The sequence below is a fragment of the Crocodylus porosus genome, unplaced genomic scaffold (assembly GCF_001723895.1).
Source record: "Crocodylus porosus isolate Cpor-Errol unplaced genomic scaffold, CroPor_comp1, whole genome shotgun sequence".
NCBI classification, from domain to species: Eukaryota; Metazoa; Chordata; order Crocodylia; family Crocodylidae; genus Crocodylus; species Crocodylus porosus.
The window spans coordinates 45908705-45919208 of NW_017728951.1; the positions used below are offsets into that span (position 1 = coordinate 45908705).

General features: G+C 38.8%; 1 protein-coding gene across 1 annotated transcript in view; it reads right to left on the reverse strand.

Annotated features, from left to right (window-relative positions):
• POLR3A (RNA polymerase III subunit A) overlaps positions 1-10504 on the reverse strand; it is a 53820-nt gene that overhangs the window by 4930 nt on the left and 38386 nt on the right. Inside the window, exons 24-30 of the mRNA XM_019556083.1 lie at positions 6708-6878; positions 6315-6408; positions 6096-6188; positions 5334-5498; positions 4200-4364; positions 3768-3899; positions 1828-1960 (exon numbers count right to left, since the gene is read on the reverse strand). Of these exons, the coding sequence (XP_019411628.1) occupies positions 1828-1960; positions 3768-3899; positions 4200-4364; positions 5334-5498; positions 6096-6188; positions 6315-6408; positions 6708-6878 (953 nt within the window). The remainder of the gene's footprint in view (positions 1-1827; positions 1961-3767; positions 3900-4199; positions 4365-5333; positions 5499-6095; positions 6189-6314; positions 6409-6707; positions 6879-10504) is intronic.

Sequence of the window (10504 nt, forward strand, 5' to 3'; positions counted from 1 at the left end):
CTTGTTCTTAAGGTCAACATCCTTTGTCCTCTTTTATTAAGTCTTTTAAGTCACAGCCACTGCCTATAGTGAAGTGCTGAATGGGACTCCTTTCATCTCAGCACCTAGGTTGATCTTGGAATCACTAGGGTCCTGCTCTAGTGATACAACCGTTTTCCTCTGTGAATCTAATCAAGGCTCCTTGTGTGGCAGAAAGCTGTTAGGTCAGCCAGATGCACAGCCTGATTTTAATCAAAGCTACTAGGACCATCTCTTTACTTCTGGAACCAAGACAACAATTTTGTGTTTTGTCCAGTCCATTTCCTTATTTGAATGAAAACATCATAGAAAGAGCTTAGCATGAAAAGGCCTTTGGTTTCCACGTCCTTCAGCTGAGATTTACAAAGTCAGGGGGGACTCTGAGCAAACATTTTCTTTTCCATATTGATGAGGATGGAGCAAGTCAACTCTAGGACCTTTGGTTTAACCACAGTCAGAGCAGTGAAAACCTTAATGAACACTAACTGATGAGGGAGGAATAGAGGACCAGAAAGAGACAGCTCTTCAAGTATGGTTTATAGTCATTCTAAGCTTTCTAATCCATTTCCAGCCATTTAGAATATATCCTATTCACAAAGCACTCAATGGGATTCACTTCTTTTCACTTACCCTAAGCCATAAGGAGAGAGAAACCTATGTTATATTAGCATTATATACTTTATTAGCACAGAGTATCCATTAGGCTAGGCTCACTACAAATAAGGAGTAAAATCTGCCTGCTGCCTCACTTCCTAAAACTTAAATGAGGAAATAAAATAAAACCAACAAATCTTGAAGGGAAGGGTTGAGAGACCAAACAATTTGTAAAGTATGCGGGAGAATATAAAATTAATTGCATAACCTTTCAGCTTCTCAAGTGACAAAATTCTAATATTTATGTAACTATCTAGGCACAGCTGCCCCAGAAAACAATTGGCTTCTTTTTACTTTTTAATTCTTGCCTAAGCTTCATGAAGAAACTGAAGAAACTGCAATTGATATTACTTTAGTCATTTTTAAATAAGTAAAGAAATGCATTTGAAGATGAATGGGAGACCATAAGCTCTTTGCACAGGATTTTCATTTTGCTCTGTATTTGTATAATATGTACAAATGAGCTGTGGTTCACATACACCTGGGGTTCCTGGATGGTATAGAAATACAAAAGTGAATTTATCTGTTTGGAGTAGAGTACTATCAAGGGTTTTTCCCCCCCCCTCTCATCACTTTGGCACTCAAATACCTAAGAGTTGAAGGCCCTTGGCCTCTAAGCATTTTTTGCTGAAGTTAATGAAGTCCATTATGCATGGTACATGTGTGGACTGCAGTTGACAGTTATAAATTTATCCTATTTTTAAGTTCTAGCAAAAAGGGAATCTAAAAAACTAAACAGGTAACTCCATTATTTAACCCGCATCAGGTGTTAAAAATCAACAAACCTCACAGGGCAAACATAGGAACACTGATATTGGCAGGTAACTAAAGAGAGGGAATAAATTTCCAAGTATTTCATTTAGCTAAAGGGGGAAAAAAATTCAATGCGCCAAATCCTATCCTAAGCAGCAGACAGGGCTCCCATTGACTCTCACCACTGAATGGTACTGGCCAAGCTAGTGCTTGTTAGACTTTCTGGGATCAAGATCTTTTAACCAGTTCTACTTCTGCAGCTGCTAGCATGTGACTTAGATTTGTTTTCCAAGAGGCACACAGACAGCGTTGGCATAAAAGCCATATGCGTACACACTCCTTTAAAGAGTTTTGAAGATGCTAAGCAAGACTACACAGAACAGTGTAGCTTACAATACTTACCACACACAGAATCTTTCTGTCCAAAGTAGGCAGCGTCAAAGAGATGGTCTGCAGTCTTTTCAAAAGATGCCAGCATTAGCACGCTTTCCTTCATCTTTGCTAACCCAAACCTAGTAATGCCCAGGACTTCACCCTACATTAATGGACAGAGAAAGACAGTCATCATTTGCAGGCTTTGGTTTCACTCACTGCAAAAATCAAGCCAAGTGGATGAAACAAAAAAATAATACGTTTTTGAAATGGGTAACAAAATACTGAACAGAAATGCACACAACAGTTTCCGTTTGGTTGCCTCTCAGTTATGCCTTTTAAAAGTTAAGGTTTTGACAGTAACTGAAATTTATATAATCCAAAAATGTATTTCTCAGTTTCAGGATCAGTCATAAACTACTAGAGATTTTATGGACTCCAGGGAATTGGCAAGGTTATGAATAAAACAACAAAAACAAAAAGTATTTGATTATAAATCAGCCATTACAAAAACCCAACTTTTACTGAGTTTGAGCTGGCTACAACAAAAACTTCCTTGAGCTTGTCAGTTACTGTTAGTAGATTAATTTGACTTCAGGTATCAGTAGATGACAGAATGATACAAGTTCCCCATTTAAACACCCCTAAAAAATCCACTGGCTTGTAAATATATTGGGTCTAATTCTATCTCTGCTCCCATTGAACACCTCAATCCCAAATGAAATACACTGGTTCTGAGGTTGGGAGCAATGAAAGAAAAAATACTTCTTTGGCAATCCCTTGTGGGCAAGGATTACTGTCTTTCATGACTGTTTTATCTGTGTGTTTGAAGATGGCTGATGAGGCCTATCTGGGATCAGCGGGCCCTATTGCAGCTCAGACACTTATTTTTGTGTGGGATGTGTGGCGCTGGATTCTTGATTTTGTCCGTGACATGCTGTTTCCCACATCTTCTGTTGTCATGAGGTTTCAAAGTATGGAGATCCCTGAAGCAGACTCTTCCTCCATGTGGGGCAGTTCTGGACAATATTCCCCCATGAGCTGACATTGATATTGCATTTTTTTAAGGTTAGCTTTGAGTACATCCTTCAAGTGCTTTCTCTGCCCTCCTCTTGAGCATTTGGTTTGGCTAAGATGGGAGAATAAAACTTGCTTTGGGAGTCTGGAGTTGGACATCTGGATGACATGGCTGGCCCAACCAAGTTGATGTTGGATGATCATCACCTCGATGCTCGTGTTGTTTGCTTGTAGGAGGACACTAACGTTGGGTATCTGTCTTTCCACTGAATTCCATTGCCTAGCCAATGTGTACACCCTGTACTCTGAGACCTCTTTCCCTTCTCTGGAAGGTAACAATTTAGGTGCACAGTTCAGGTAACACAGGAGACTAGTGCAGCCAAAATGCTACAACAATTACTGCCCTACAGCTTTCAGGGAAAAAGTTCAAATTCTTCAGCTCATTTCCTTGGCTTATCCTTCCCCCAATCTGGCACAGAGTAAATCATTTCCCCTACTAAGTGAAGAGTTTTTTCCTCCCCTTCAAAGAATAGATAATGCATCACAACAAACAGTGCTGCCCATACTCCATTAAATAAAACTAGCTCTATTTGTCACAATTCTACCCTTTGGCATGCAGTATACTACCGCTGAGACCTATAAACAGTGGTGTGACATACTGCAGGTTGGGAGCCCATGCAGTCAACCTTAACTCTATGATCTTTATAGCTGACTTGCTGAACTTCAAAATTAAACAAATATTCCAGTGTTCACTATATGAGGTTTGAGAACAGCAGTCTGCTTTGACCAAGTTGTACACCGAGTTCAACATACCAACTCATTAACACTGAGATTGCTTTTTTCAGCCTATAACCTAATAATCCTTTATATGGCTGAGAGTTCTCCTATTGACATTATTAACGTTACTTTGGAACAAACTGGCTAATGGAAAGCCAAAAAAGCACAGTACCAACCTTGTATGTCATCAGATCCGAGAGCAGCATAACATGCCTCCTATCAATGCTCATGCCATGGTTTACCATAGTGTACTGAATCTCATTGATAATAGTAGATCGAGCAGCTTCAATGCCCAGTGTTTTTTCAACCTATATAAAGTGATAATATTGGGTAAATGAAGTTGTGATGTGCTGAAGGCATATGGGATCAATGATTTTACCAGATCCACCTGGAACACCTCATATCATAATTTCATAATTCTACTTTTTGAAGGATTGTTTAAATTAAACACAAAACAAGAAATATTTGCTTATTAAAAATGACTGAAGATGCCAGCTGAATTACTTATATCAGTACATCCAGACAGCTACCTGTGAAGGAAGACTTGACTGCCTGTAAATTTCTGTAACTGTCCAAAACCAACACCTGAAGGTGCACTTGCGTATTACCTCATAAGTATTATTAGATGTTGTCTTAGTTCCTTTGACCCCATGGGTGGCCATGACAGCTCGTAGGTTATCACCTTCCACCAGAAGCTTGTATTTCTGCTTCCCACTCTGTTCATCAATGTGAATGACAGCTCGAGACACCTCTGGGATACCCTGCACTACAATCTTTATGAAAGAAGAGGTTGTATGAGCTTGAAGCCATTCGTGCAATATTAAACAGACAACATGAGAAAGCTTCCATCTAAGAATTAACAGCCCCTACCAAATATATTTACAAACCCTACTTCCTCTAGTGGACTAACAAATTGATACACAAATCAAACACTATTACTGAGTAATGAATACTGTCTACAGCCACAGAAAGATCAACCTTCGCCACACTAATATATTTTATCTTCTCTCTAGAAAGGCAGTACCACAGTTATCTGCCTCTTTCCTTTAAAACATATTAACTGAGGAGGAGTATTAAGAACAACTGGACATGGTCCTTACAGTTTGTTTGATTTGGGTCTCATGATCCTTTTGAAACCTGGTCTATCTTTAGCTAGAAAAAGTATTTCATGCTTACATAACACTTTGCACCTGCAGAATGTGTTACGACTAAAGCAAATTTATGCAAATATTTTAAAGAAAACAGTACAATTTCCATTTTTAATGAAATCAGCAGCATCAATGGAATTAGAACGAAAGGGCACTTTTACACATGCTCTGGGGGTGGGGAAGGCAGTGCTTTAATTAGGGTGGCTCCGAGAGCTGCTCTAATTAAAACACCACTGTATCTCCTGTATTACCATCCCCACATTTAAAAATGGGAGCGGTGACACTTGAACTAAAGCTCGTTCAATGAGCCCCTGCCACCATTTTTAAGAGCAAGGACACTGTTACATCAGAGGCAAGAAGCTGCTGGAGCGCAGCAATTGCCATGCTCCAATAGACTCGATGGAGTCTGCTTTGACATGCTGGAATTCCAGTGCATCAGGGCAGCCAATGCACTCATGTACAGGCACCCCCAAGAGTTCTGGGCTCAGACAACTAGATCAGAAATTGACCTCAATATTATATAGGAACATTCTTATTTTCCTCATGAAACTGAAACATTACTAATTGCCTGATATGACACAACAGCTCACTTGCCTTTGGCAGCTCTTCTTTCAGGGACTGCAAGACATAATACATTGAACTCTTGCTGTTCTCACGAGGCGTCACACACACAACTGCCTCTCCATGAACAGCAACATCTCCTGGCTTTACTCTTAGCTTCGATATGCAAATAGAGTATCGTACAGTCTCTGCGTTCACCTGTGGCAAAATAAAAGTCACTTGATTACTAGACTATCTTTTCACTTAATATCTCTAAACCCACTTTAAGTTCTGCAGAAATCATATTTCTATTCCACTAGTCAATCAGAATATTACCTCACCTGGATGTATGTAACAAATGGAAATCTTGCAAAGCAGTGCAAACTCAATTTAATATTTAGGTGAAGTCCACCCCTATGTGAAGAGCCAATACAGGTCCATGTCCTTAAAATCCAAATGAAGTCTTATAAAAGTGCTATAAAGAGGTGACATACACTTTTAAATGTACTTTTAGTGAAAAAGGACCAATTTTATGTTTTGGAGGCCATGTGGCACAGCAGCCTTAAGAGAAAATAATTTTAGCCATAGCTTAATTACAAGACTACCATACTTTTGTGCAATTTGTTCTTTATTCAGTAAATTGAGAATACTAAAAGAGGTGGGAAACTTGCACACTACTTTCATTGTACAAAGAAATACTGAAAACTCCTATTATAAGTACTGAATGGAGCTATATATATTTCATGGCCACTGATTTTTTACTTTAAATATATGTCTATTTTTTTATTTTTACTGGACCAGAAGTGGCACACTCACCTCTAGTCTCAGCAGTCTGATCCGCTCCAAAGAGAGCTTGACCAGAATAAAGCAGTCATCTGGAAGAAACACTTCTTCGATGTACTCTGATATCTGCAAATTAAGAGATCCATATGGAATACTTAGCATCCAAGAAGAACAACTGTCCATTACACCAAAGTCTGAAGCACACTAAAGATTTTAAATTTAGCACATTACCAACAATAAGGTGTTGCCTACCTCTCCTAATAAGGTTTTTTCAATTCTTCCCTTAACCAGACGGGCAAAATCTGAATCATCATCTATATCCAACTGTGCTGTGATAATAGGTGTGCTATACAAAATAAAAAAATAAAAAAATAAACAAAACACAAAGATAAATCACTTTCTACCTAAAGCAGACAGCAGTTTGTTTCACATGCTAGGATATGAAGTCAAAGATACAAGTACTTCTCTTAAGAAAGCATTCAAGCCCCAAAATTGACAGTTAATTCTTAAAAAAAATATTCTTTAAGGCTTCTAAGAATAGTATAAACATTGGGATCTATAATCAAACAGTAAATACAGTCAGAAAGACTCTATGATGAATATTTCTAGTGCTCAGTTTAGTTTTACTTAAATATAGCCCCATACCTAATTGCTTTGGAGGCATTAATAATTTCTTTGATTCGTGGTACACCCAGAGTGATGTTCATGGAAGCAACACCAGCAAAGTGGAAAGTCTTCAGGGTCATCTGTGTGCCAGGCTCACCAATACTCTGAGCACACAGTGCTCCAACTGCAGACCCAGGCTCCATCTGTGCCCTGAAATGAAAAATCATGAGTGAAAAAACTCAGATATAAAGGGAGGATAAAACAAATATAAACTGCATAAGGTTCTACATCGACAGTAAGCAAAGTCAAACGTTATTTTAGGAGTGATGTTATCAGAAAAGATGATTTTTTAAAATCAGATTCAGGATTCTTCATGAGACGGACCACCATGATCTAGCATAGTCTAGTCTAGATGCAACAAAATCTTGCGATACAGAATTATAGAATTATTCTCGACAGGCCAACAAAGCTATGATGCTGTATCACATTGCTGCAACCCCCTTTTTGCATGAGAGAGAGAGAAAGTTCTGCATTAGCAGGCCACATATTAGAAAGATTATCCTCTTTCAGTTATGTGCGTGAAGTCAGAAACTTTTATTGTACTATGCTAAATGCATGCATGTCCCTTGTTTAACATTATGGTTCTATTCAAGCAGTTTAGACATAATGGAATTAACCCACTATTAAACTGCATCATCTCCTCCAGCAGACGGTAGCAGCAGCAGGCCAGGGACCACATACAAACTGAAAATATTAAGAGAAAATTCTAGACAGAACATTACATTCCAAGCTGTAATATTGCAAGGACAGATGACTTAACATGCATCTGCAAAGGGCAAACTGGGATTAGTGGTCCTGGATCTTAGGGCTTCCTGACATCAGAGTTAAGAAAAAGTGCCATTTAACTAAATCACCAGTACAGACTTCAACAACCCTGCTCTAGGTTATCCATGAAGAATCACCAAATCTAGTGCAAAACAAGCCTAGAGCTGTTTGCTTGCAGTCAGTGCTGTGCAGCCAGTTATCCTGGTAGTAGGACTACAGGCATTATTATTTATGTATAAGCTACACTTTAAGCACTGTATTTTCTTGCATACCACACATCCTAAAATAAGACACATAACTTGATTTTAAAAGGGAAGGCAGAATGAAGAAAAAAACATTTCTAGAGTCATGGCTGAATGAGGCTGCATGGAACAGAGACAGTTTACTCTTTGGCATCACTGCCTTGCCTTTCAGCTGAGCAGCCAAAAGCTGCTGTCAGTTCACTCATAGCAACAACAGGGTTAAAGCCTGAGCTGGAGCTTGGATGGAGAGAGTGAATGACCTGAACAGCAGGATCTTGCCCTCCTATGTGGCCAGAAAGGGAAAGCAGCACAGCTCCTGGCAGACATTACAGCACCACCAATCCTGGTGTGGAAATCAGTTCTCATTTAAAACACATCACCTCAATTTTGGATGGCTAGTTTGGGAAATAACAGTGCAGCAGCTGCCTGCTTTTCCCTCTGCCTTGTACTCAAATCCAACATGAGGGGCTTCCCTTGGGCCAAACTGAATGGGGGCTGCGGGGAGGGAGAACAGGACACCTTGCCTTGGATGTGAGCAAATATGCTAATATGTACTTATCACTGAAGAACATTACCCTAAGTGAAGATAAGCTATGTAATCTCAGCAATGAAAACTAATGCCTGTTAATTTATCTTAAAGCAGACGTGTTGAATACCTTCAAGATAAAATCTCATATTTACAGAAGTATTAAGCCACAGCAAAATGACCATAATTAAATAACTGCTGCAATGAAAGAGTAGGAATACATCCTGTAACTGAACATCAGATTATGACCAATGGTGGAAAAAAACCAAGAGATAATATTCTTTATCATGCACATATGAATTGAAATTAATAAATCAAGGTTGCTATGGCTTTGAAATGTATCATCTAGTCTGTACAACATTCCACACTAAAACTTCGAAGATTGGAAAGGAACTTGTTCTAGAATAGTCTTGGCGGGGGGAGAATATTTATTTTTCCATTGTTTTATATTATCTGGGAACAGCAGCTCCTCCCGCCTTGGAGCCTGGCACCTCCTTCTTTGATTTGAACCTTCTTCCAAGCACAAAACCATTAACATGATAAAAAATGGCAGCCAAGGAAGAAAATTGTGATGTCGCCACCTTAGAAATATGACTGAATTCCATAATCTTACAGGACTACGTAGAGATGTGAAGGCCTGGAAAAATACCCATTTTTTTCTGAGGACTTTTTTTTGTTTTTTTTTTCCAAAAAATTGGAAAAGTTTAAAGTTTTTGGAAAGATGTAAAAAAAACCCCTCTTATGAAATATTTTCTTTTAGTATGATGAATAAAATGTTTACAACAAGGTGTTCATATATCTACCCTGTACTCCCCAAAACTGTTTTCTAATAAGTATGTAATAGGAAGACTTTTATGCAAGACTATCTTCAGTATCAGATCATTACAATTCCTGTACACTGAGGACAAGCAGTACAGTACAATTCTCAAACACAAGAGCAAGATGCATTTCTGCCCCCAGGGGGCACTGCCATTTTCACAAGAGAAGGAAGGAGGATTCAATGCCTTCTTTGCTTGTGGACTTCCTCTATTGTTGACTTCTGATCTAGAGGTTGGTGGATCTGCGCCTGTCTTTCTGACTAGGCCTTAAAGGACTGGGGGCAGACACTGGCAGCAGCATCCATTTGTTCCTGTAGAGATTAGAAACAAGGAGCTTATTGCCTTGCTTGTTCAAAACCCTCAGAGACGACACAGCAAATCTAAAGGTTTTGGAGTTAGAAGGATCCTGTCTCCTCCTGGTCCCATCATCTTGAGATCCACAGAAGTGCAAAAGCAGCACAAAGGAGCTGTAAGAAAGTATACTTCTTTATTGCAAGGTAAGAGGTTAACTTTCTCTGAATTCAGTATATTAAACTATATTTTACCTTTGTTAGTATATTTTCATAACCTATGTAATTCATAATTGAATTCCTACCAATCTGATTTTTTGTGACAAATCACCCAACCTTAGCAGTGAGGCAAGGCCTGCAGGGCAGGGAAGTTGTTCACAGTTAACTATGAGTAGGCTTCTCTTCCATTCATTACTAAATTTGTGCATGCTGTAGCTTAGTGTTCATATATGCAAGCTTGCCACTAAATTACACTTTTCTTCCTTCTACCTCAGCAAAATGGTGCAACCAATTTCTAGCATATGGAAGCATTTCCACACTGCAAGTTATTCTGAAAAAAAAATGCAATTTGCAAATACTGTCAAATGAAATATGCATTTTCCAAATGCTACTAGGATGACCAAACACATTCTTGTATGTAAGAACTGTCTTCCTTCATGGGTGTAAGTGAGGAGGAGGTAGATCATGATGAAGAAAGTGCAGGTAGCATTACAGAAGTGTTGAAACAGCAGAGAACAGGCGTACTGTACTATCAGTAGTAAAATAAGTGAAGTCCTACACAAGATTGGGAGTGGTAAAATATTTGCTTTGCTGACTGACAATGCAAGTAACATGAAAGCAGCATGGGAGATCACAATGGATAAATATTCACATATTACTGCAATAGGATGTGCATCCCATGGGCTCAACTTGCTCTTTAACGACATCATGAAGTTGGACACCGCAAAAGATCTATAGAAGAGCAAAATAAGTTACAAAACATGTAAAAGCTACTTGTGTTGTAGCTGCAGCCTTTAAGAAGAAACAGGAAGAAAAGAACGCAAAGAATAAAATAGTAAGACTCAAACTCTGTAGTAAAACTAGATGTGGTAGAGTGGCGATCTCATTTGAAACTTTACTAAAAAACAAAGAAGCT